The sequence below is a fragment of the Arctopsyche grandis genome, chromosome 3 (assembly GCF_051622035.1).
Source record: "Arctopsyche grandis isolate Sample6627 chromosome 3, ASM5162203v2, whole genome shotgun sequence".
NCBI classification, from domain to species: domain Eukaryota; kingdom Metazoa; phylum Arthropoda; class Insecta; order Trichoptera; family Hydropsychidae; genus Arctopsyche; species Arctopsyche grandis.
Genome location: NC_135357.1, coordinates 21,869,194 through 21,896,366, shown reverse-complemented (window position 1 = coordinate 21,896,366; position 27,173 = coordinate 21,869,194). Strand labels below are relative to the sequence as shown.

The following is a 27,173-nucleotide window of genomic DNA, read 5'->3' as shown; positions in this document are numbered from 1 at the left end:
TTTAATCAACCGTCAAAATTTTATGACTTGAAAGTTCAACCCTGTTTTCCATTTCCTCCAATGATATTATTGTTAACTACTAAAACTGTTCTTTATCAAAAATAACAGTTTTTTTTCCTTTTCCTCGATTGATAATTGTCAAAACTGCTTTTTATCTTTAGATTTAAAATCTATCAACCTATAATCCTGCACAAGTGAAAGGAAAGGAAAGTCAGATGGGCATTTGAATGTAGTCATTCTTTTAAAATGTCACATGCAAATAGACATGTAATAATGTAATTTAGGCATTTTCAATATATAGGATCAATTTCAAATGAAAGAAAATATTTTGCTTCAATAGTTTTATTTTAATTTCATTTTGACATGCAACCGGCTAAATGTTAATCTTAACCTATTGATCAAAACCACAGTCGGCCCAACGCAAGTTCATTGGATCTCGGTTAGCCCCCGCGGCCACTTTTCTGAACAAAATGGCTGCCTCCTTGCTAATTAGACAAACAGCAGCATACTCTACGCCAAGTAGAAAATCTATCACATATTGTAATTATATAATAAGAATTATATAATACAAAGCAAAAGTAAATAGGCTGTGATAATTAAGTGTATATTGAAATGAATACACAATCTTCGAGAGTGACATAGAGTATTTGCCGTCTGCCCGTCTGCACCAGCCGGTTACACAATACACACTTATTAAATTGATACATTAATTTCACATTTATCGCATGTAATATTAATAACAAAGATGGTGAGCTGTTGTATGAAGTATATACTGATTTACATTACTAAACATCTTTCATTAGTTTTTATCTATGTAAATTATACAAAACGAGAAAAGCTACACTTTGATAAATTTTTATATTTTGTGTTAAATAAAGAGAATAAAGACAAGACGATGCAAGACTTACGGATAAATATAATATTCAATTTTAACATCAATCTGAAATCTATTCAGTTTCTTTGCAAGTGATTGACTAACAGAGATAACATTACAGATACCTAAACCAAATATTTAAATATGTTTACGACTAAAGTTAGCAGAAACCAAAATTCAATTACATTCATTTATCCCTTTTCATTTTACTGCACTGGCCTATTTATTACAAACCAGCGCGGAAAAATATATAGGAAACAAATGAATGAAAAACAATAAACAATTAAATATTTAAACTAATTACCTTGAGAATATTTTAAATAAAATATTTCAATACAATAATGAAGAAACTGAATATTTTCCTAAATTAAGTCAAAAATAATTCATATACAATCCTGAATTCCAATAAAATCTAAGTTTCAAGATACCTATCCAATCCACCTGACATGATCGAATACCAATAGTTCAAGCCGGTCAAAAAAATAAACAGTCCGTTAATATGATAAATGAAAATAAATTAGATTCCCTGTAATCGTTGACGGTAAAAAATTCAAAATACAGTAAGAGCACAATCTTATATTGAAAACCTTCATTTCAAAACGAAAAAATGTAATAAATAAAAAAAATAGAAACATCCACAATCAGAAATAGTTCGAACACTGGAAAAAAATCATACAGTATATTTTATTTATCATTCGTACTAATCGGAATGTAAAATGTTCAATTTTGAAATATTCAAAATTTAGATTCAGTGCGGTCGCATTATAAGCATTGCAAGTAATTTATTTGCCGATGATTTTCAATATAAAAATGCATTTTCTTATCACATTTTTGATTGAATAATGTGAGTCATGATTGGAGGGGGGGGGGGGAGGGGTGTCATACATTTTAAGTCCAAAAAGACATTTCAACATAACTTTTGCTTCTCGATTCTGTAAATGTCAACAGATAATTTAAAAAAATCACGTTGTTTGTCCCCTTTAGTTTTAAAATTTTTGTTATCACATTATACAGACAAATTTGTGAGATAGAGGCACAGTAGCAAATGTCAGTTGAGAGCAACTGGGATGACGGGAGTGGGACCTGGAGCTAAGGTTGACGACAACAAGCAATCATTCCTTGAAATGGTTTCACCTCCAACAAAATGATCTTCAGTGAGCGGAGACAATTCCTTCAACATGGTCCTGAAAATATATAATTAACTTAATGATTACATGTATACAAATAATTTTGAAAAGGTTGCATGGTTAAGATATTCACCATAGGTCAGCAGTGATGTAGGCAGAGACTCGGGGTACAGGGAAGCCGTTAAATGGACTAGCAACAGGCAGGGTATAAGCACCCATATCCTTAAAAACAAGCCAGTCTCCCACCTCGAGGTTGGATAGTTGCACATCTCTTGCAATTTGGTCCATACTATCACAAGTAGGTCCCCATAAACTGCTGCTCACAACTTTTCCATGAGTTCCCTAAAAAATTACACATAATTACTTACACACATGCATTTAAAATCAATTTGTATCATATTTATATGATTTAGTCTCTTTACCTTGAGTGGAATGGCCGTAACCTCTTGGTGATCATATAAAATGCAATTGAAAGACCCATATACACCATCGTTGAGAAAGTACATTGCATGCTTTACATCACCATCATCATCATATAGCTGTAAAAAATATATAAAATTAAAATTAAATACGTAAATAAATGAAAGTATTCATATTAGATTTTCATATTTTAATAAAATTGAATTAAAATTCATATTTATATATACCTGACGTTTGGCGTACACACAGCAGGCTAAAGTGAATGCAGAAGCTACAAAGTAGCGTCCAGGCTCTGCAATTACACGTACTCCACAACCTTCAGGAAAGTTTTTATCAAGAGCATCGGTCACTACCTTCGAAATCTGTGGATATAAATAAAATTTTATTGATTAAAATCATATATTAGACATAATTTTACTCTAATTACGTAGTTGATACATAAGATTTTCTTACATCATCGATGGAAGAGTCAGAACCACCGGGGAAACCACCTCCAATATCAAGCAAATCCATACGATAACCAAGCATTTCACCGAGAGCGAATAGTTGTGCTGCATGTTCAATAGCACGAGAAAACACTTCTGGCTCGCCACATCCAGAACCAACATGGAAGGATACACCTATAACCTGTAAACACAATTGAAATAAACAAAACATAATAAAAATGCACATTAGATATTACCTATGTAATGGGAATTGAAAACTTAAACTTACATTAAGTCCCAAAATGCGAGCTTGTTTCAGCAAACGAGGAGCTTCCGAAATAGGATCACATCCGAACTTGAAACCAAGAGGACACTGTGCAATTTTAGCATCACACCGGATTCGAATCACCAAACTGAAAAAAAAAACAATACATTCGATTACACTTATCATACAAAACTTGTTAATGTTTTCAGAATATTGAATAGTAACCATACTTGGCACGAGGATGCAACTGCTTAATTTTGAGCAGTTCAAATTCACTGTCAAATGTCATAGTATTCACTCCGCTAGCAAGAGCATGGCGCAAATGAGATGCGGGTTTGGCAGGATTCGCAAAAATTATACGACTGGAAAAAGTTTGATTATCAAATCAGTAAATTGTAAGTCAAAATAAATCAAAACAGTACAAAGTTGTATAAAAAGATTCTTACTCAGGACTGACGCCCAAATCGAGAACTTTGTTGATCTCAATTTTTGATGCACAATCAAAACCAACTCCCAAAGCGGCCAAAACTTCAACTACTATTTGCAAATCATTGCATTTTACAGCTGAAAAAAAAATCATAAAATTGATATGTGAATATGTACATACATATATTAAATATATTCTGGAAATGGAATAATCAGACTCGCAGTGACTCACCATAATGTGGTTCCACGCGGGGCATCTTTTCTTTCCAAATGCGATATTTATTGACAATGTTGCCAATGTCGAGGACGTAAAAAGCATCTTCTTGACGACGAGATGTAGTGTCGCATATGGCATCCCACGAATTCCAATCGGCATCCACGACCCGTACGCGCTCTTCGATATTCAAGGCTTTCATTTTGACTATAGTGTTTATGACGGGTGTGAAGATTTAATTTAAAGAGAAATCAAGTCCAACGAAGATTGAAAAATACGAAACTTACAGCGATATCTTTATTAAAAAATTTACTAAATTAAATAGTTAAGTGTGTATTGTGTAACCAATTTACTGGCGCTCACGAGCACTCGTCCCAACAAGCAAACTGAAAGTCAACAAGAAAATCTATAAATCATCGATTATAACATGCGATAGTAATTAAAACGTCCGCCCAGAACAATGTTGTAACTACTATATAATTAAAAAATAATAATAAATGTTATCAATTTTAAATTAGACCGAAAAAGTAGAATTTGTGCTACAAAGATACTGCAACATACAATATTACAATTTGAATTTCTATGGATAATTTTAGTTTATTAGAAATCTTACACATTATAATAAAAGTTTTCCATTACAAATATAAAATCTACAATAAAAAATGAAAGTTTTTTGTTTGTTTACAATTTAGAACCACTAAATTTGGTTTTCCATCTCATAGTATTACAACTTTTCCCTGCCACAGCAACACCATGCAATTCCGCTAGTGATAATATGTATATAGGGTAATTTTTTTAAATACAAAAAATATCAGATTTTTCTTACTTGACAAATTTTTGAAAACTTATTGTGCCTCTAATAATTTTTCAGTTGACACAGATGGTTGTATTTGTTTTTATTTGATTGAACAAACATTAAAAAAATTATAATTAACTAACATATCACATTTAACTTGGGCAGTATTAGCAATTAACAGTGAGATTTTGGTGTTTTTACTAAAAACCTTTAAAAATGAAATAAAAAAAAAACCATAAGGGCGAAATCACACAGAGGGGAATGCAGCACATGGCTTTTTTTAGATATGCGAAAAAAATTTGACACGCCTAACACATATTCAAGACACACCGTCCCAAAATTACCCCCTGGTGCGTTTTCGGTGATATTTTGTCCTTGTATTGATATAAGCTTGACAGTGATTGATAACGGCAAATCCCATATTTGAAAAAATGTAGAAGAAACTTGTCGAAATAATAAGATCGTACGAATTAACAATGAACTGAGCGCGCCCATTCTAGACTCGAAGCCCAGACCGCGTGCCGTTCCGTTCATCTCTGTGTTTTCGCCCTAAGACTTTGTACTGAAGTATGTGTGGCTCAAAATGTTCCAAATGATATGAGCTATCAACCCTTAAAGGCTTTGCAGCAGGGTCGTCATTTCAGCTTGTTCCAGAGGGGGGCAAAATTTTTAACCAGTAAGGAATGACTTTCTAGGCGGGGGGTGTATTATATTAAAAAAAAAAAGAGTGTATATGAATTTTAACTATTTCTTTTAATCATTTTTTTATTTGAATGATCTATTAAGAGATTTGGTTTGTTGGTTTAGTACAGGCCTGGGCAAACTTTTCGAATTAAAGGGCCACATTAAAAATTAAAAATGAACGTCAGGCCCCAAGTAAAAAACTATTTAAAGATATACATTATTTACTGCCATGAAAAAGAATTTCAACATAAAAAAACAAGTGGTCCTCTAATAACCAACAATTTGGTGGGCCGCTAAGAGGAATTAAAATTCAAATCGGGCCACAGTTTGCCCAGACCTGGTTTAGTATTTTAATATTTTATTTCACAATAATAAATTAAACAACGTGGATAGTCCCGTTCAAATCTAGAGGGGGGGTTGCCCCAAATGACACCTTTGCTTTGCACTTAGCTTCATAACGGGTCTACCTCACGGGCCCCGCTGCGCGCGCACATTAATACGGGAGGAAAAGCCTGTTCCTCTTGTTTCTGTTGTATCCTGCTCGCGCAAATTAAGTGAGTATGTACCGTTTACCATGCACCCTTTTTTTTGATCTTTCGACTTAAGATCTTTCGATTTTCGATCTTTGCCCTCCAATATTTGCGTTTTCGGGCGTTTCACATTCGAGCCCGTCACAGAGACCGCTTCATAACACCCTGTATATTTGAAGCAAAAGTCTACAACAATATGTACTTACCACAAAAGATTGTAACCAACTGAGATATATATTTTATCAGAAGGAACGTCAATCAATAGATAAGTTGATTTTTTATTAGTTACAATGTTTCCTAGCGGACGTTTCGACTATATGAGAAAAATATAAAAATGGCTTACGAGGCAGCCTAATCGCAGTGAAGGGCTCAGGTGGCGCGGGGGCGTCAGTGGCGGGGCTCAGCAGGGTTGCAGTGGCAAGCGCCGCTGCCAGGGTGGATCCACGTTGAGCGAGCGCCGCCAGCAGCCTCCGCGCAGAGGGGCCCACACGCCAGGCGAGCTGACCTCACCCGATAAGCCTCCCTGAAAACAAACAAAACAAACATGAACAAACAATACAAATCAGATGGAGGGAGGAGACATTCTATATACTAATATATTACAGAATAGGTGGTGCAAAACATCACCAGCTTGACCTGAGTTTGTGATGATCTTGTTCAGTAACAGATTGATCTAGCGTGTGAAGAAATAATGATCTTCCTTAATGGGATAGATGTATGTATGGCCATTTGAATGAATCGTGTTGTAAAATATGGTCGTTGTAGCGACTCGATGACCCTGGAAGCTTAATTTGCTTAGCGGGTTGATAACACATGTCGATGACGTGTTTGGAAGTCGTTCGCACACACAAACGGTTAATTTATTTGACCATTTAAAACATTTGTACACAGTATTTATTGATTAAATAGCGCATTTTGTTTCTGTTAAATAACAATTTAGTTTGAAGCCCCCGTGAATATTTTCTAATTAAAATTATATTTTATTGTATTCATACAATCGAGTTAATAGATAATTACGCCGAGCGTTTTAGTTTGAATTTGCTTTAAGCTATAGATTTTTATATACAGCAACTTACTGAAAGGTTGAAATGAGGCTTCTTTTTCAGAATATCGCGCGTAACATTATAAGCACATAATCTAATTTTTTCTACGATGAATTATTCTAACATACTTTGTTATAAATATTAATTTCAAATATACATCAATTAATAAGGAACTGATCAGTATGTTTTAAATTTAAATAACAAGATTATAATTATCAAAATTATGGTTTATTACAGCTATTTACATACATGATTTATATATTTAAAAGCATTTTTTGACATTAATTCAAATATGTAATGAGAAAAATACTTTTGGTCATCATACAGTGTTCGAATGAACTATGTCCATATTTGGATTTAATATAAATTGCTTTGTATCAAATTTCGCAAAATGTCATGACACAAAGTGTGAAATGTTATCGGGAGAGTTGTCTGAATATGTTTAATTATTTGCAGACTAAATTCATTACACAACAAAATAAATATCTAATCGCACAATCAGAGCATTACTTTGACCTGCTTTGACAGTTCAACCGCAGTGACCTGACGATAAGATAATTAAAAAGGGTGCAATACCCACAATATCGAAACAAAACTCATTAATAATTGACATCAGAAATAATTTTAGCCCATTTTAATATATTCAAATTTGACAGTAATTTGTTTCAAAAATTATCTTTGAATTATTATTTGAATATTATTTCATAATTCTTTCTTTTGTTTTAACTTTAAGTGCACCATAAAAAAATTGAAAATCTATTTTAAAATTAAAAGATAACAAAAAATAGTTTCATATGTATGTATATGTATTACCCATGAGCATGCAGATCTCTTCGGCTAATTTGCCACTAATAAATCATGATTTTTTTAATTTCCTCAATACATCTAATATTTAACCCGTTTCAAACAATCATCCTCTGTAAGTCATACCTAAATATAGTTTATAGCCATTTCGTGAAAATTTTCAATATGTTGCAGAGCACGGTATTCAAATCGGACCAGTCATTCTCTAGTCCTCATGGCCGCATACATTACTCTTTATACACGGATATGTAGAAATGAAGAGTTTAAAATAATAATTTAACAAACGATTTTTGTAAATAATGAACAATAAATAAATAAATATGAAAACAGGAGGGTAAATTCAGTAAATTCCCCAATAAATTGAAAAAATTGTGATATTCTACATATGTACACTTCATATGACACTACTTACATTGATTGCTACAGCACAAACACGTAATTGCAACATCAGTATTGCAAGCAAAGTTGAAACGAAAGCAAAAATATCACCCGACGACAAATTTCAAACACGGCATATCGAATGTTATAAATTTTTATCAGTATAATACATATCCGAGGCAAGATATTATTCAAGGATATGTAGTACATGTGGAGTTTGCTCACCTTTAATAGTGGAATTCTCAAGGCTTTATTACACTGCATACAACAAGAGCCTCCTTCGTGCGTGGAAGCTCCGTTTCTAGATGATGAGCTGTCAGTTCGACGGGAATAGTGTTCGGCTACGGCGAACGAATTGAGAAGAGTCGAGTTGAGAAGATGTCGCAGTGCTGCGACAGGACAGGAAGTCGAGAGGGCGATTGGCGATTTCTGCAGTGGAGACCACGACGAGCGCCAGACTGAGTCAGCGGCTCTCCGACAGCTGCTTTTAAACCAGTGGACTTATCGTGGCCACCTTATCTGGCCACCAGACGACAACAAGCCGAGGGTCGCGGCCCAGCTAGATGGAAACCAATTGTGCGCAATTCGCAAAAGAGAGAAAGGTCACGATACTGATCTGATCTAGTGGGTCACTTTCTCCGTGTCGAACAAGTAGAACGGTGCCTCTTCTAAACGTGTATAGATGTGCATACACTGAGCACACATAAACACAAAAGTACATATAGCAAAAAATGTACACATTATATCAGCAAGTCTACGACGGTGGTCGACATAGTTCATCATTTCAATGATCAAATTTAAAAAATAAATAATTAATCGTTTAAAACAGAATAGGGTACTTGTTTAGTAGGGAGGCTCACGCTTTACGCTCAATAACCAATCATTATGCTTCACTGCAACATCACGTTTTGACTATATGTCAACAGATGTATCAACTTTTACATTTTAGCACTTGATATCAAGTGTTAAAATCAGTAGTTTCAAGACGTTTATACATGCGTTTAAATACTCTCTTTACTTATTTAATAATTGTGGCATCCATGAATCTCGAAAAAGATCCAACAGATAAAACGAATGTGGGGTTCTGTCAAATTGGGAAGTAAGCGGAGACGAGGAACAAACCAGGATTTTAGGTAGGTACTCGTATCTGACGAACGAAACTGGGTGAATGCAAACTCTTCGAGACATATGTATCTTCCTATCAAAATGAGAAGCGTCAAAATAAGACGTCAAGGGCGAATACACAGCGATGAACGTGGCACATGGTTTTTTTAGAGTTTTAAACGTGCGAAAAAATGGGCCGTGTCTTACACATATGCATGGAACGCTCATAACGCACCGTCCCAAAATGACCCAATGGAGCGTTTTTGGTAAAATTGTATCATTTCTTGACAGTGATCGATAACGGTGTATTCCATATTTGAAGAAATGTAGGAGAACTTGTCGACGTTCCACGTGCCACGTTCCGTGCTGTGTGTTTTCGCCCTAAATCGAGTGCGAAACATAATGTCACAGCGAAGCGTAATAATTGGTTTTTCTTGAGAGTGAAGCGCGAGCCTAACTACCAAACAAGTACCCAGAATAGGGGTCTACGTGACGAGCCAGAATGTTTAATTCCAGAAAATACAAATATCGGAAGGCAAAGATCGAAAATCGAAAGATCTTAAGTCGAAATATAAAAAAGAGTGCATGGTAAACGGTACATACTCACTTAATTTGCGCGAGCAGGGTACAACAGGAACAAGAGGAACAGGCTTTTCCTCCCGTATTCTGCGCGCGCACATTAATACGGGAGGAAAAGTATGTTCCTCTTGTTCCTGTTGTATCCTGCTCGCGCAAATTAAGTGAGTATGTACCGTTTACCATGCACCCTTTGTTTTTGATCTTTCGACTCAAGATCTTTGCCTTCCGATATTTGTGTTTTCTGTAATTTAGCATTCTGGCTCGTCACGGAGACCGCCAGAATAGATACCACATCGATGTGTCAAAATAAGTTTACTACAAATGAGCGTAAATTTAATACTATATCTTGAAAATCACTAGCCTTAATTTCATAATTGACTTTCAGTAGCCGGTTTCGATTTTGGAAAGAATAATATAGCTATAGTTTATAAATAAATTTAGAAAACACAAAATTTATATCCAATGATTCATATGAAAATAATAACTTTTTTGGCTTTAACTTCAGATAATGTTAAAAAAGCACACAAGATTAACAAAATATTTTTCGTCAGTATTGTTTCATGTTTCAGGTCCCCTTTCATCATGGGCCCTGTAACTGCGCACCTACATATGTCACTGTTTATGACACGATCGATCGTTTTTAAGATATAATTAGTACCTATTTGTATATTCATCATACAAAATTGTCTTTGTTTAATCATTCAAGAGACCATGTTATAGATAAAAACTTTTTTAAAAAGTTTTATCGCGAACACAAGCAAATGCATGTCATCACGTGGATAGCGCGTGAGAGTGAAGGACCGCGTACCATTCGCTTTGTGACCCCTGGCCAATACGTCAATCGATCAACACTGGTTTTCCATACACGAGTGTAATAAACATCAACACGATTCGTAAATCTTTATTTATTGCGTGTACAATTCCAAAGTACAATTCTCTTGAATTCCGAGAAATTACCAAATGCTAAAAAATATATGTACAACAAACAATGCGCACACTTATGTATATATCTTTATGGGATATCCATTTTGTAGCCCAATTTTTCCAAATGATATTATTTTGATTCATTTTTAGATAATGGTTATCGTGCATGTGTGATTTAAAAATGTGTATAAAACCATCAGATGGATAAAGATAGCGTTGTCATGGCAACTTAATTGTAGACTGTTGCGTAATTAAATATTTTTTTATGTATATATTACTCTTTACCAACATTATATCACAAACCATAATTTCTTTATGGATGATTTTCCTGAAAATTGCGAATTCGCCATCCAATACGCATTAATTTCACTTTCGATGAAATTTTTAAATTACAGCGCATTTTTACACATATACTGAAATTGCACATTTACATGTAGAAAATAAACTGTGAAAAACGATTTGATTGAAAATAATGTATATTATCATGGCTCAGATATGTTTTATTGACATTAAATCCACAAAAATGGTGGACTTTGAAGATGAACTCGACACTCTCTTTGGCTTTGTTTTTGTGAGTTACACCAATCATGTGATCGCAACGCTTTGGATTCTGGGAAACGAGTTGGTCATAATTATGACCTAGCTTATGTTTATCGACGAAGTAATTTGTGTACGAATGTGTAATAAAGGGCTGGGAAATAGTATGTATTCGATAAGAAAAATTAGTTTTCAATTTGTCTAAAGCTTATGAGTTTGTGACACACTGCTAATTATGCGATCGATACAACAAAGCAATGTTGTAAATGGTTTACGGGTTTAGGTTTAGTATTGCAAATGTAATTGATATTGTTTTGTTTATGACGACACATGCTGTCATAATCATATCCTCGGGTCAAAGCAGCATACTTCACTTTTGATGATATCCAAATAGCTTCAGCAGACATTGACAGGTTGGTTAGTCGTTTTTTGGGCTTTTTAGTAGCGGGAGTTAACATTCATGTGTATTGTTGAGTTTGAAAAAAATTATATATGCATATGTATGTATACTCAAAAGGAAAAGTTCGCATTTGGCTTGTACATAATTGATAGTGTAGAAATGTCGTGGGTATAAATCATTCAACTTAATTTAATTGATAACATCCACATTAAATTTAATAACATACACGTGTAGGTACCTACTTATGTATATGTAATTTTGTTATTCATAATATTAATACTAAAATTTAATTTAATTAAAAGTATGTATGTTTAAAAAATATTATTTAATTGACAAATATTACGTATTGACAGTGGCAATTTAAGAATTAATATTTTTTTGTATGTTTTCGAGCAGCATCTGCATCCTATCTTTCATCACAGGCTGCCCTTTCCTGGTCTTCTTGCTGAGCTTTTTGAACTTCTCTGCTTTATTTTGCTTGTATGCAGCTAAGGCTTGCGTCCTCTCTTCTTTGGCCTTAATTGCAGCCTCTTTCTTGGCCTTCTTGTCTTCCTTCAGTCTGTTGAGTTCTTGTTTTGCCTTCCAAAATGGTTTTTCTTTCTGTTTCAGTCTCTCAACAATATCTGGATGCATCACATAACTTAATTTTTGCTCTTCCTCTTTGACTGCAGTTTCTGTTTGATTCTGAATTGTAAAATGTTCTTCGTTTCCGGTTTCTTTAGGTTTACTTTTGTCATCATCGCCAGAGTCACTTAATTCTTCGTCGAAGTTAAAAGGTTTGTAATTTCCATATTGAGGGTCACTCTTCAGATCTTTATAATATTTTTTGAGTACTGTCTTGCGTCGATTTTCTTCCCATTTATCCAATTTGTACTTGTTGCTGTATTTTTTCAATCTATAAGTTTTTTTATCGAATGTTTTGCTGGTTTCCCCCTTAGTTTGAGATTCTTGTTGACGTTTGTTGTATTTCCCAAAATTTTCACCAGCATCTGCAGATCGGCGGTTGGTTTTCTGAGACCTTTTAAAAAATTTGTCCTTTTCAGCCCCAGGGTTCAGACGATGTTTCGACATGGTGATTCTACTATATTATTTATCCTTTATAGCAAATAGTTGGTTGTCCACCTAAAACAATTAAAGAGCTTTGCTCTAGAATATTCCAATATTTTTAATGTAATATGCAAAATCCAATAACTACATCCCTCGTTGGTCAAGGTCTAATATTCCAATGACAGAAGAATCCGTCTTTCAATTATAACACGTCAGAAGTCCAGTTTTCAGCAAAGTAAATATTGAATGGTAAATTATTTGGGTCAAATAAATTTTGTTCTATCAAATTTCAGGGTCTCACTATCGCGCTTGTTGGTCAAATACAGGGGTCAATAACGTGTTGGAACCAAAAGCCTATTTATTTCTCAGAAAAGGACAAATACCAATGTTAACAGCAATCAGACAAAACTAAAAATGTCAAAAATTGCGACGACCTTGTGTGGTCTACTATTGATCAATATTAATATTGAGATCAACGACCAGCATCACCAATAGCATTGAGATTATGCTTGTAAAAAAATCGCCTAAACAATTTAAATAAAATTTCAATTGTTATTATAATCGACAAATTTAAATCGAAAATAAATATTACGAGATTACGAGAATCAAATTAAATCTCATAGAAGAATAGAGGTAGAAATCCAGCAACCTTGATCAGATAAGCCTATCGTCAAACAGATGATATCAGATGGTGGAATAAATTGTTTCTAAATTAATTTTGAATAGAAAAAAAGTGTTAAAAGAATAATCGACCTGATGAAATACATATATATATGTATATGTAGATTCAAGAAGTTTATAATAATTCAAATGTACAACCTTTTCGTTTGTATGTCTGTATAAATATTGGCATATATGTATTTGGAAAGACTAGATGTAGCAGCTGAACATACGCATATTTTACACCTTAACAATTCATCAATATATTTAACAATAAGATGGAATCATTTCTATTCAGATATATGCGAATAGTTAAATATTTATTCAACAACAAAATAAAATACGAAACGCATAAACGATATATGATAAATATGTATATATATAACCTTAACAAATAATCTCTTTCGTATATTTACACTCGAGGAAAATCTACGTAAAAAATATTAAATCCACATATGTACGTATGTAGTTCATCAAATCATGTAATGAACATTAATGGCTAAGATCAAAAAGTCAAGATTAGATTTAAATACATATAATATTCACTTTATGGATGAAATTGCAATGTCATATTTGCTGTTCAATATTATAGGAAAATTGACGTCGCAAATTTTAATGCAAATGTGTAAAAGATTAAATTTATGTTTATTGTGTGTGATTAGAGGAGATTGCAGTAATTGGTTTGTTCTAGAGCAGTTGGCAATTTGAAAATATTCCCCTTTTGTAACTCGTGGTTACTAAAGCATTCTTTGGTCTTTCTTCTACATAAATAACTTAATATTTATGATTGAGGTAGATTTGAATGGTTCCGATACTCGAACTTAAAATCTTTGTCTACTATACAAATTCACAATTTAAAATATATGTAAATCAAATTTTTAATACTATCTCATGATAATATAAATTACTCTAGCCGGTTTGTGAAAGGGGTTGGAACCTAGATGTGTACGGTATTTTTCGTATCGATGCGATAAACAATATATTTTTGACTTTTAAAATTCACTAGACAATTGATTATAAGTATTTTAAAGCAATGAAATATCACAATCAATAGGAAAAACATCCGACTATTGATTCCAATACACAGCAATATTAGATTTTGAGTTCAAGACCGCCAAAGCCAAAAAACTGTAAAAATTGCGGATTTTTTTAAACGCTCATATCTCATAAACGATCACGAAACAACAAAAATCATTATCATATTCGAATTCAGAGGGTCAAACTTAGACAAGATCGATTAGTCTCCGCTCTGGTAATTTTTTTTTTGTTGCTCAGTGCTATTGTTAAATTATACTTCGACTTGATTATTATGTTTAAATATTTATTCAAATTCAATTTTTGTACTAAATATGTATTTAATTATGTACATGGATGATTATCCATAAAAAAAAATATTTCATCACATACGCTGTCACGTGAACTGACAGCCAATGCACACGCGCAGTCTGTCAACTGACATACAATAATGTTATTCTATTTTATGTCATTTTGTTTTTTACAAGCCTCTTCTATACTTATTCAACGCCACCATGTTGGGTAGTTCGTTGTTCGAGTACGCGTTTGCGTTTACGTCTCTTTGGAGATGAATTAAGAAAATACATTAGCTAATTTTAGTGAGTGATCTTTTCGTTTGACTAGGGTTGTCAGATTTCATGCATTTTTATATTGAATATTAGCAAAATCACAGAAATCTTTTAGTCTTTCTGTTCTGACAGTGTCTATTCCGCGTCTGCGTGTGATGAATCATTCTGAGTGTGAGAAAATTATCGATTCAAGATAAATTGATTGATGCCTGATACACCTGATATTAATGTGCGCGCGCAGAATACGGGAGGAAAAGCCTGTTCCTCTTGTTCCTGTTGTATCCTGCTCGCGCAAATTAAGTGAGTATGTACGTGAGTATGTACCTTTTACCATGCACCCTTTTTTTGTATCTTTCGACTTAAGATCTTTCGATTTTCGATCTTTGCCTTCCGATATTTGCGTTTTCGGTAATTTCACATTCCGGCCCGTGAGGTAGACCCCTGATACACATATGTAGTTTTCCGGAAAGTATAAAACAGAGACAAAGAGTTCATTGTTGAATATTGCTTTAGTGTTTACCAGACATCGATTTTTTGTTTATAGTTCATGTTAATTCTAAGTTAAAAACTTCTGTAGGAATTTAAAAAATAGTAAACCGGGACATTTGAGCGTCCCGAGAGGTTTGTTCGGGACACCGGGATACGAGACTTAAAACTGGTGACAATCCCGATTAATCGGGACGCCTGAGAACCCTACGTTTGACGGATTTAAAGAATTCACATTTTATCAAGTGCACAAATGTGTGCACCGGGCCATTAGTTTTTAAATCTGCGCAGTCGCAAAAAACTAATTACATCGAAATGCACGTGAAAACTAAGCCACTATCATAGTATAAATGTATTTTCACATTTTATTTATTCGTTCCATTTTTACCATAGTGCCATAATACATACGTAGGTTGTCCCAAATCGACACTTATGGCCAAACTTATGTACGTGATGCATATACAATACATTATCATTTACAGCCATACACCATCCACTGCTGTATGAAGGCCTCTCCAATACGCTTCCAATCGTCTCTGTTTTGCGCAACTCTCATTCATCTCACCCCGCACATTTTCCTAATTTCGTCTACCCATCTTCCCTGCGGTTTTCCTTTTACCCTTTTGCATTCTCTCGGGTACCATTCAATCACTTCTTTTGTCCACCTTTCGTCGATTCTCCTAGCCACGTGGCCCGCCCATTGCCATTTCAATCTCTTTATTCTATCCACTATGTCTACTACCCTTGTCATGCTTCTCACCCACGTGTTCCGCTTCCTGTCTTTCCTCGTTATGCCAAGCATACATCGTTCCATACTTCTTTGAGTGCATTGTGTATTGGTAACAAATAAGGAGGTAGGTAATCAATTTGTGAAAAACCATTTCAACAATTAAAACATTAAATTATCAATCTCTGATAGGAAACGATCGACTTGGAGTCACAAATATCTAAATCTGACCATAGAAATATTTAAAATTGGTTCGGTGATTATTCCGCACAAAGCGATATCGCACAAGACACTAAAAATATCGATCAGGTAACATATGGCACCCGAAAATATATACGAATGAGAACTCGAAATATCATTACTAATCCTAACGAGAACTCGAGTTAAACATTCTGTATTCGCGAGCACAATGTGCCAAATAATCCGTTTACCCATGAAAATACACATTCTCTGGCATATTGCAGAAGTAACTATTTCTTCCCATTTTTATGGGAAAAAACAGAACGTGGTGTTGTATATTTACAATGAGAAAACGGTAAACGGACTATTGCGCAAATTGCGATCGCACTCACGACAATGGTTGCTACTAAAGTCGCGAATACGGAATATCTGGCACTCGAGTCCTCGTTAAAACAATATTTCGATTGGTGGAGTTTTTGGGTGCCAGATGTTCCGTGATCGAGATTTTAGTGACGTGCGCGAAATCGTTTTTTGCGGAATAATCACTGAACCTGAGAAAACATCGATACATTCAGCACTCTTCAAGCAGTTGAAAGATTATTTGAAGAAAAATATTTCGGAATCATATACATATTTAAATTACATATGTACATGTTAAATATATTTGAGGTGTGTGATATCCAAATGATAGTGAATTTAATATATGTACAACTAGTGTTGTACCCGATGACATATCATCGTATGGGTGTTAGCATATTAAGTTATTAAATTAAAAAAAATTAAAAGAAATGTGTCATCGGTCAGGAGTTCGATCCCCTACGCCAGAGCATCGTAACCTTTTCACGGAACTCGCTCTATGTTGCCGCGGTACTCAGGTTACGATGCTCTGCCCTACGCGGTCCAATTTTTTTCAAATACCTTTTATAAATATATTCAATTAAATATTTATATGTAACTAGCTGAACCCGGCATGCGTTGCAATAACGCGTGCAATTCCCGTTCCCGTTCCACAGCCATTCAATTTTAGATATAGGTATAGATATATTTGTTGACGTGGGCCATCCGCTGTGTTTGAGGTACAGCCTTAAATGGTCAGTACATTCGAGTGCGAGGTAGGCGTGGCGCGATTATTGTCACACTCGCGACGTGATGCGTTGAAGGCGGTAGGATAGCTTTACTTTCGCGTCAGTAAAATTGTAATTACGAATATTATTATTTGAGTTTTTTTTTCACAGTAATCTTCCCGGACATGCATGCATACAACAAATCCTGAAAGTTCCATCGTAATCGGTTCAGTGGTTTAGGAGCCTATACGAGACATTCAATTTTTTATATATACATTGTTAAATATTAAAAAAAAAATGATACAATCTACCTACCTATTACGTAAAAACAATATAAAAAACCGATAGAAAAATTAATGAATTAATTAAATAAATTTTCAATAGATGGCGGTATATTATTTCGGTCTATTTTCCTAGCGGAAATATTTGCATGGAACAGAATACGTATATAACTTTTTTCTTCTGTTATTATTCGTATTACATTCGAACTTAGTTTTTTTGGAAGCGTATGTAAGCTTACGGGTCTACCTCACGGGCCCGAATGTGAAACGCACGAAAACGCAAATATCGGACGGCAAAGATCGAAAGTCGAAAGATAAGAAAAGGATGCATGGTAAACGGTACATACTCACTTAATTTGCACGAGCAGGATACAACAGGAACAAGAGGAACAGGCTTTTCCTCCCGTATTTTGCGCGCGCACATTAATACGGGAGGAAAAACCTGTTCCTCTTGTTCCTGTTGTATCCTGCTCGCCCAATTTAAGTGAGTATGTACCGTTTACCATGCACCCTTATTTTTTTTTTTATCTTTCCTTTGCCTTCCGATATTTGCGTTTTTGGGCGTTTCACATTCGGGCCCGTCACGGAGACCGGTAAGCTTACATATGTCGAATCGAAATGACTATTTTAGTACATATATACAATGATATTTAATGAATTTTATATATATAATAATGATAGCGAATTTTACATCCTCAACGTTTCGTGTATGTAAATGCCAGGCGACGCTATTCTAGGTGACTAGGTGTTTCAGATACTTGACAGAAAGAGGTTACTGAATTATTATAGGAATAAACCTACCTACCTTTTCATGTTTTATTAATATGGCAACCCTATCTACACATATGACATGACTGTATGAAGAATATTTTTCGTTAAATATATTTGAGGTGTGTACATTTGTACTATTAGAACTAGACATGTATGAAACGGGGTAGTGTCGAGCAAGTGGCTCGATCGATCGGCCATTCGGCGAGATACGAAAACGAAATCCGCACGTGGAGTCGTGGTATCGAATTGACAATCGGTTACGTAAATCGAGGAGAGAGCGTTGTGGTAGACGACGAGGACGAGGATGATAGATGAGAGGTGAAGTAGTCGTGTGAAGGGAAGTAAGTACCTGTGTGCGGGTCCCAGTGGGGGGGCGACGGGGGCGCAGTGAGGGCGGAATCTTGTCGGCGGGGGGCGGCGGCCGGGGGAGGCGACGTCACGATCTCACGCTGCACGACCTCGACCTCGACCTCACACGAGTCGACGTCACGACTTCGCGACCGCAGCGACTCGACGCTACCCGACGCCACCCGACGCCACTAGACGCCTATCGACGCGACCGCTCACGACCGCACTCGCGCCCCTACTGCCCCTACTGCCCCTTCTTACGGCTACGAACCTTTTTACCCTGGACGCGGTTCGCCCGATTCTACCCCTTCTGTCATTCATTTACATTTCAATTCTACGCCTTTTCCGCCATTCTTTATTTCATCTGCAATCCTAGAAGCGCGCATGCATTCGTAGAATAAAAAAAAATTGGCAAATTCTAGTGTCTTCGCCAGTGCGAGCAACGTTACTGATTCCGTCCTAACGCTCGAAAATACGCTCATGATCTTGACGCTCGAAACGTTATATATAGAGGTAGGACCGGAAGCGCGCCGTCTATTGTTTTATCTACAATCGTTTAAAGGTCTGTTCATACCTATCCAGCACGACCCGTATCCAGCCAGCCTGACAGCCAGAGCCGGCTCGCAACGTGTGCATGGTGTGTGGTATACACGGGAGCCGTAAAAGAAAGGGCGCATAAAATATTTCGAAAAAAGGAGAACAAAACAATAATGCACAAACATTCCCATAAAGGTCTGTTCAAACCTATCCAGCACGACCCGTATCCTGCAGGTGTCATGCAAGTGCGGATAGTATTCTTTGGTACATTCTATATGGACGCGCATGAATGTGTAAATGCGCATGCGCGAATGGAGTATGAATACGTCCATATAATGTACCAAAGAATACTATCCGCAATTGCATAACACCTGCAGGATACGGGTCGTGCTGGATAGGTATGAACAGAAAATAACAACAGGCAGCCGAGCCAACAGCCTCATTTCGGATGCGTTTTCGTATCGAACGTATTCATACAATGTTTTTCGTGCGCATTGAGTGAGAGGTTACGTTTTTTTTCATCGGACGTTCGTACTAAATAAATAATAAACCTTTTAGAAAATAATGTTCCAACTCACAGATAGAGCCAACCTTCTCCAAACTAGGGACTGGGTGAAAAATTATTTTTGGCCCAAAAAAAACCGAATATTATGAAAGATTAGATTTTGTATGAAAAGGAGTATTTGAGGCCAAAATTTTGCCGAAAATTTCGAATTTAGGAAATTTTAAAAAGTAATGATGCACGTTCCGGCTTAGAAAAAATGCCCCACTACATCACTGGGGCTCGGGTCTTTTACGTCTGCTAATAAGCAAAGATTGGCGGCCGAGACGCCGCCATAAAATAACAATAGACCTCTCCATTGTCCAAGAAAGCAGGGGAGCAAAAATAAATGGTTGATAATACAAATTGACAATAGTGAACCATGTTTTTTAGTCGTAGATCATTGTGGCCGCCGCCTTTACTGATAAGTTAGTCGGCCCTGCTCGTAGACTACGCCCGCCTTTACACGGGAAGGATGGATTAGCCCGGCAGCCGTACCTGCCCCGGGTACCAAGCTCAGTGTTGTATGGGTGGGTATGCATTATTTCAAGGCAGAGCATCGCAACCTAAACATCGAGGAACTCGCGGAACTCGTAAGCACGTTCGACCATGTTGGTCTGTTGCTACTTTACTTCCTTCCCGCCCATCACATTAAACAGTCGAGCCTTAACAATTCCGTCGATTCACTTCATACGTCCCATAGATCTAGCGCGTGGGAGGGAGAAAACCGGTCAAGTTAACGATTTATCACCTTTGTTTGAATGTAGGTAGTAGCGGCTAGCGACTGCTGATAAAGTACATATGTACATGTACGTAGCTGGCAAATACAAAGAGTCGTAAACAACGTGTTCCGCGAGGTTCGGTGATTACATTCCAAATGTGAATCGGTAACAGGATAACCGCCGCTACGAAAATCGCTCGCGCGGATCTCTTATCGCACAGGAAAATTGCCGTACATAAAACTTCCCAAATATTGCTCAACAAATGCTTTTTTATACGAGATTTGGGCACATTTGAGCAATATTTGGGCATTTTCCTTTACGGCAATTTTCTTGTGCGACGAATTTTCGCAGTGGGGGCTATCCTGTCAGCAATTCACATTTGGGATGTAACCCGTTTACCGTTTCGCAAATACCAAGAGGTTGCGTGGCTCTGGACTACGGCATCGTCTCCTTCGTAGCAACATATAAAATTACCGTTAATTACCTCAATGTCGCCTCTGTTTTCCATTTCTCACTTGATTGGTGATTCAAAGAGACTTTCTCCGTGGGTTGTAGTTTGGAGAGTTGAATTAATTGAAACTTTGATATATGAATTTCGATATTAGATATCCGCAGAAAGTAAGACTGTGTGCGAGCAGAATGCCAGTTGTGTAGCCTAATTTTGTGCAGGGGCGGATCCAGGAAATTAACTGGATGGGAGCAATTCACAATTTATAATATATTCACTTTATCTATGTACGTAGTAACAATAAATGTATTTTTTAAAAACAATCGTAGTATCGTAGTAACAATAGATGAATTATATAAAAAAAACGATTACAGCTGCGATAGCTGTAATCGACTACGACTGGATATGTCGTTTATAAGCCACACCAATATTCCCACGATTTTTGGTTGACGACAGGCGTCAAATAACTGGAAAAATCTAGTTGGAATCTAGTTGGGACACGAACACCTGTTTCGTCGTAGGTGTCATCTCGTAGGAGTGGGAAAGGACACGGAATTAAATGGATTTCAATCGGAACATGCAACGGCCGAGAGGCGCATTTAACAGATTGGATTGTAAAGTTGGTTGTAAAGTTGGTGGGGACGCGGGGTCAACCAAATCACTTTTGAGAGGATCGAGGCAACGACATGGCCCTTGTGCACGTTCTGGGTGGAACGTTGGCCTGCAGCAGGGGGTAATTGGATTATTAGTCACATTGAGATCGTCCAAAAGATAATTTTTGCCATGAAAATCGCGAATACGGAATATTTGGCACTCGAGTTCTCGTTAGTAGGCAGTGCCGGTTTTAGAGGGGGGCTGGGTCGGGCGGTACCCGAGGGCGCCAAATAAGATAGGGCGCCGCATGTGTGCCAAAGGCGGTTTAAAATTTAAAATTAGAGCGCCAAAAGCCATACAAAATAATCGATTAGAGCGCCAAAGGCGAAAGTTTTTTCTAAGGGTGTTTAGAAAAAATTGCCCTAGGGCGCCATTGGGTATAAGGCCGGCACTGTTAGTATGATGGACTTTTCGGCTGCCAGATGCTCCGTTATAGAGATTTTAGTGACTTTTTGTGACCAATAATCACCGAACCACAGCAGGGTGCTTCCACATGACATAGGAAGACGGGACCCCGCCACAAATTTGGACGTTGGTGACACGAGCGACGCAGATCAACCACGTGGGGGCATTTCAAACCGAAGAAACACCAGATCACGATTTCAACGAGACGTAACGGAAAAATTGATGGGTAACGAAAGGCGTCAACTAGCTGGCAAAATCAGGTTGGAAACTAGTGGGGACATGACCATTTGCAACGATGTGGACAGTCGCAATATGAACGCTTGGACCATCTCGCAGGTGTGATAAGAAAATACATCAGAATGAAATGGATTTCATTTGGAACAATGCAACGGCAGAGAAGCACATTCAGCAGAGCGGCTGAATGTTGGATGTTCATTTTCCATGATCAATCAACTCATTTTTAAGAGGATGGAGACAACCTTTATAATCTTTATTTTGAATTTCTGACCATTTTTTTTCGATATTCCTTTAACGCTCAGCTTTTCGCCGCCATTTTGAAACGCCACTTGTATGCGGATACAATCGCAAAAAGCACTTGCGATTTTCTGCCGCGCGATCATTTAGTCGCAACAATAGAACAAATGTAATCACAGCCGTTTTCTATAATTTCTGTCACGTAAAAAAAAGATCGCGCGATCGAAGGTCGCTGATGCGTATGGGGCCTTAGGCCCTACCCATAGATATAGAATAATCGCTCGAGCGGGTTTCCTGTCTCACAGGAAAATTGGTGTAAAGAAAACTGTCCAAATGTTGCTCAACAAATGCTTTTTTATATGAGATTGGGGCAGTTTTCTGTACGGCAATTTTTCTGTGCGACGAATTTTCGTGCGATAGGTTACCGCGCGAGCGATTTTCGTAGCGGCGGTTATCCTGGTAGCTATTCAAATTTGGGATGTAATCACCGAACCAAACTCGAACATGTCGTAGAGCCGCTACATACTTTTCTCGAAGGATTTACATAGACTTGAAAATTAATATTCTTATAGGAATCGGTTTTTATTAAATATGTACAGTCCCATGACCGTAAATTAGAGCACCCGATTGAATAGCGTGTACGTCCATTTGTGATGGTCATAAATAAATTACTATGGGACCTTTTGGGCTCATTTTTTTTGTAAGCTCATCCTTAAAGGCAACTCTATTCACTGACAAAAAATAGTGGTACATTATCCTTCAAAATGTCTTCAAAAATAAAAAAGATGTTAGAAGTCATTTTGCTTGTGAATTACCTTCAGTGTTGACGTGGGTTCTCGCGAAGATTAATAATAATTTCGTCAAAAACACCGTGATTTTTTTTCTATTACTGCATCTTTATAATATTTTTAAGGTAAGTTGGTATTTAATATCTCAAAATTTTACTTTGTTTTATATTTTAAAATTGCTTGTGAAACTTTTATTGGTTTTTTTTAGATGGGTCGAAAATCAGATCTGTTTAAAGAAAAAAATTGCATGTATTACCACTTTATTAAAAACGGGAAGGTTTTCCCAATAGAAAATTGGAACAATGAAGGGTGTTAGCAGGGCGACTGTTGGAGGAATAGAACAACGTTTGAAACAAGATTGTGACCCCGCACGCAAACAGCGAGCTAATTTTGGCGATAAAAAAATTTGGTTCTCGTGTGGATCGAAAAATCGTCAATTTGTTTGCAGGAATCGTTTAATCACCAATAACAATATTCAGCATGAGTTAAAGGACGAAAAGGTGGATATGATAAGGGTGTTTGTGACGAAATAATTATTAATCTTCGCGAGAACCACGTCAATACACTGAAGGTAATTCACAAGCAAAATGACTTCTAACATATTTCTTTTATTTTTGAAGACATTTTGAAAGATAATGTACCGCTATTTTTTGTCAGTGAATAGAGTTGCCTTTAAGAGGGCTGTACATCCGAAACCTTAATTTTGTTACCGTTCCTTTCTTCGATATATGTATATATTGAGTGAATGTGACAATATATATTGAGTGAATGCGACAGTTGCGCTTCGACCAGATAAAACGTATTTTAAATTGACAAAATCGATGTTTCGTATTCTCCTATTTTCTCCTCCAAAACTGGACCAATTTTTAAGATTTCATCATCATGAGAAAGATACTTTCTGTGCATCTATCCGCGTATTTTTTTTTAAATCGACCGTTAAATAAGCACGCTGGACTCGTTTCGTGGGTGTAAAAAAGAGGCGATTTTATAGATGTTTGGCGGCTCCTAGCTCCTATAAAAAATAATTAATCAAAAAAATAAAACGATAGATGCACCCCAATGGTGGATATCCATAGCATATAAAAAATAATTTCTCTAGTGACATAATTGAGGAAGGGAGAAGTATAGTACGTTTGTATGGACAAGGCGCTGATGTCCAGCCCTCTAAGGATGAGCTTACAAATAAAATGAGACCAAAAGGTCCCATAGTGAGTTATTTATGACCATTACAAATTGTCGTATACGCTGTTCAATCGGGAGCTCTAATTTCCTGTCATGGGACTGTATATCAACCTGTGTTTCACAACACCCAAGATTTTCTTTAAGTTGCTCAAAAATAGAGATAGGTTTTAAAATGAGTTGATTCGATTTTATTTTCTGAACTGGAGTGCATTCGATAAGAGAAATTTCTTCCAATATATCAATCGTCAGTGCCAAATGTTTTGGGAAACATTTGTTGCTGAGGCATGACCCCATTCCAGGATATTTTTTGACCGCAAGCTACCTTATTGGAGTGGATTTTAACAATCAGGAAGCTCGCCATCATATTTAGATTACTAATGTTACAATATTTTCATTGGATCAAGTATTGTGATCGTACAAAAAATCAAACTTCTTTTTTACGTATTATTTTTAAATTCCGTATTTTAGGAACCAGCTCTACGAACTAAAATTATTTTAACAACCGGCCCTATCGAGCCGGTGCAAATCTACATGGTTCGGTGATTACTAGTCAAATGTGAACCGGTCACAGGACAACCGGTCGCTCTAGATCGGTCACACTAAATCACCCGTCACACTAAAACTGGTCACACCCGAAAATTGATCACGAAAAAACTGGTCACACCCAAAAATTAAAAATTGGTCGAATTTTTGGGTGTGACCAGTTTTTTCGTGACCAATTTTCGGGTGTGACGGGTGATCAAGTGTGACCGATCTAGAGCGACCGGTTGTCCTGTGACAGGTTCACATATGACTAGTAGTCCGTTTACCATCTACATATATAATAGCAGCACATCTCTAGTATACGCCCAGTAGACTTTTGTCGTTCGTCGAGTTAGTTGCGTATATATGTATGTCTTATATCTGAAGACTGTCTTATGCACATGTGCATACTTATTACCTACCTGGTGACATAGTCCGAAAAAAGCGTGTTACGTAATGAATAATTTGAAGACGTTCTAAAAATAAAATTTGATAATCTTATCAAAAAATTGTGAATTTGTAAACGGGCGACCCGGAAGTTGTGAACAAACCAATGTGTATAATTTGATCCGAAAGTGATAAATTGGTTAGACTGAATATGTACTCTGAAAGTACAGACGCAAGACCCTTTAGTAACACAGAGTTGAGAACTCAGACTGTTTCTTCCATTACACCTGAAGTTGGAAATTCCACTCAACATACCATTCCGAAATCCAATCTACCTTCAGATTTTTATTATAAAATGAATCATAAGCGAAGAGGCGAAGCTTTCATATTTAATCATGAATTTTTCGCAATAAACAATCTCGAAAGTCGTATTGGTACAAACGTAGACTGCCGCAAACTCAACAAGATTTTGAAAAAGTTGCGATTCAAAGTGAAAGTATTTAAAGACCTTACTTTTATAGAACTTAAAAAAGAAATTAATAAAGCATCATCAAAAGACTACTCAAAACACAATTGCATTTTAGTCGTTATTCTTACTCATGGTGAAAATAATCACTTATTCACCAAAGATCAACTTTACAAAAGTAGTTTAATTTGGGAGAGTTTTGCCAAAAATCGCACGTTGGAACATAAACCAAAAATTTTCTTCATACAAGCCTGTCAAGGAACACAGCAAGATGAAGGATTACGTTTAGTGAAAATTGCCAAAACGGAACAAAACCAATCAATGAATGCCGATGTTCAGGATTCAACTAGTTGTGCAGAGTTGGAATTAAATGAAACATCCACATATGAATTGTTTAATATTGCAGATTTTCTTCTAGTTTTTTCGACAATTCCTAATTATGTATCATGGCGTAGCAAGACTTTCGGTGCATGGTTTATTCAAGCGTTAATTGAAAAAATTGAAATGCACGGAAATGATGCTGACTTGTTACTACTTTTAACACTGGTGAATCAAAAAGTGAGTGTAGATTTTGAGACATACGAGAACAAACGAAAGCAAGTCTTGAGGATTCACTCAACTTTAACTCGTTTGTTAGTTTTGAAAAATAAAAAATGTTTATCTTGTTCAATCTTCTGACCAAAGTACTGTAAGTTTAAATTCAATAAATATTTCATTTCACCCACAAGATGCGTATTTTATTCCAAAAACCTTCATCCCACCATAACAAATGTTGTTCTACGAATTGATATAATACACATCGTTAGTGATACTGCATAACCGCTGATCTGTAACTTGTAATTCTGCAGAACTGCAAAAGTAACAAATTTGAGATTTCACATCAGCGCGCTCTATGTCACCATTGACGCGTTTTTGCAAAGATATATTTTAAATTAATAAATGGGAAGGGTGTATTTGTTTCGAAGCAAGAGCGCAGTGCCGGTGATGACTTATTTTTTGCTGACAATACTGCGGAACTGCTCCACAATGTACTTACGCTACATTTTTCATAGATTATTTGACGAAACTTGTTGACTAAGACCATAAAGATGCATGGTTCAAAATATAAATAATATAGTTTCGAACGTTTACTAGCTATGCAGAAAAAAGTAACAATTACGCAAATTTTCTAGTAAAGGGCCACACCCAAATGGTGTGGCCCTTTACTAGAAAATTGAAGCCAAGGAAGCAAGATCTAGACACTTTCCTTGCGATATAGTTTTACCAGATTTTGGCTTTTTAAAAGATTACCACATTTACGACTACACACTCTGGAAGAGTCCTTATGTATAACATCAATGGCACTATTGATTAAAAACTTATGTTCTCTA

At 36.2% G+C, this 27,173-nt stretch overlaps 2 protein-coding genes across 5 annotated transcripts; one reads left to right on the top strand and one right to left on the bottom strand.

Moving 5' to 3' along the window:
• Positions 1-329: 329 nt before the first annotated feature.
• LOC143909433 (ornithine decarboxylase 1-like) lies at positions 330-19,076 on the bottom strand. Of its 2 annotated transcripts, none has more exons than XM_077427421.1 (11): positions 18,679-19,076; positions 6,105-6,284; positions 3,770-4,137; positions 3,558-3,675; positions 3,342-3,473; positions 3,136-3,259; positions 2,875-3,048; positions 2,649-2,783; positions 2,424-2,540; positions 2,135-2,343; positions 330-2,058 (listed from the first exon to the last, which is right to left on the bottom strand). In XM_077427421.1, exons 3-11 carry the CDS (start codon positions 3,951-3,953, stop codon positions 1,923-1,925), a joined length of 1,329 nt encoding a protein of 442 aa, XP_077283547.1. In that variant the 5' UTR covers positions 3,954-4,137; positions 6,105-6,284; positions 18,679-19,076; the 3' UTR covers positions 330-1,922. The 2 variants fall into 2 exon arrangements, with proteins under 2 accessions (XP_077283547.1, XP_077283546.1); XM_077427420.1 differs by lacking the exon at positions 18,679-19,076 and adding an exon at positions 8,212-8,681 and having other exon boundaries at positions 336-2,058.
• Positions 18,495-26,523, top strand: LOC143909434 (caspase-1-like). 3 transcript variants are annotated; one of them, XM_077427423.1, is made up of 5 exons: positions 18,526-19,190; positions 19,623-19,681; positions 24,606-24,759; positions 24,897-24,959; positions 25,245-26,523. In XM_077427423.1, the coding sequence occupies exon 5, from the start codon at positions 25,549-25,551 to the stop codon at positions 26,479-26,481; it is 933 nt and encodes a 310-aa protein (XP_077283549.1). In that variant the 5' UTR covers positions 18,526-19,190; positions 19,623-19,681; positions 24,606-24,759; positions 24,897-24,959; positions 25,245-25,548; the 3' UTR covers positions 26,482-26,523. The 3 variants fall into 3 exon arrangements, with proteins under 3 accessions (XP_077283548.1, XP_077283550.1, XP_077283549.1); XM_077427422.1 differs by lacking the exon at positions 24,606-24,759 and having other exon boundaries at positions 18,495-19,190; XM_077427424.1 differs by lacking the exons at positions 19,623-19,681; positions 24,606-24,759 and having other exon boundaries at positions 18,495-18,567.
• The last annotated feature ends 650 nt before the right edge of the window (positions 26,524-27,173 follow it).

What these genes read in the sequence shown, in the direction of transcription:
- LOC143909433 (XM_077427421.1), bottom strand. Translation starts at nt 3,953, where the DNA reads ATGAAAGCCTTGAATATCGAAGAGCGCGTACGGGTCGTGGATGCCGAT. An exon ending in CTCGCATTTTGGGACTTAAT is followed by an intron (nt 3,049 to 3,135) that starts GTAAGTTTAAGT and finishes TTGTGTTTACAG; the next exon opens with GTTATAGGTGTATCCTTCCA. An exon ending in GTGTGTACGCCAAACGTCAG is followed by an intron (nt 2,541 to 2,648) that starts GTATATATAAAT and finishes TATTTTTTACAG; the next exon opens with CTATATGATGATGATGGTGA.
- LOC143909434 (XM_077427424.1), top strand. Translation starts at nt 25,549, where the DNA reads ATGTACTCTGAAAGTACAGACGCAAGACCCTTTAGTAACACAGAGTTG.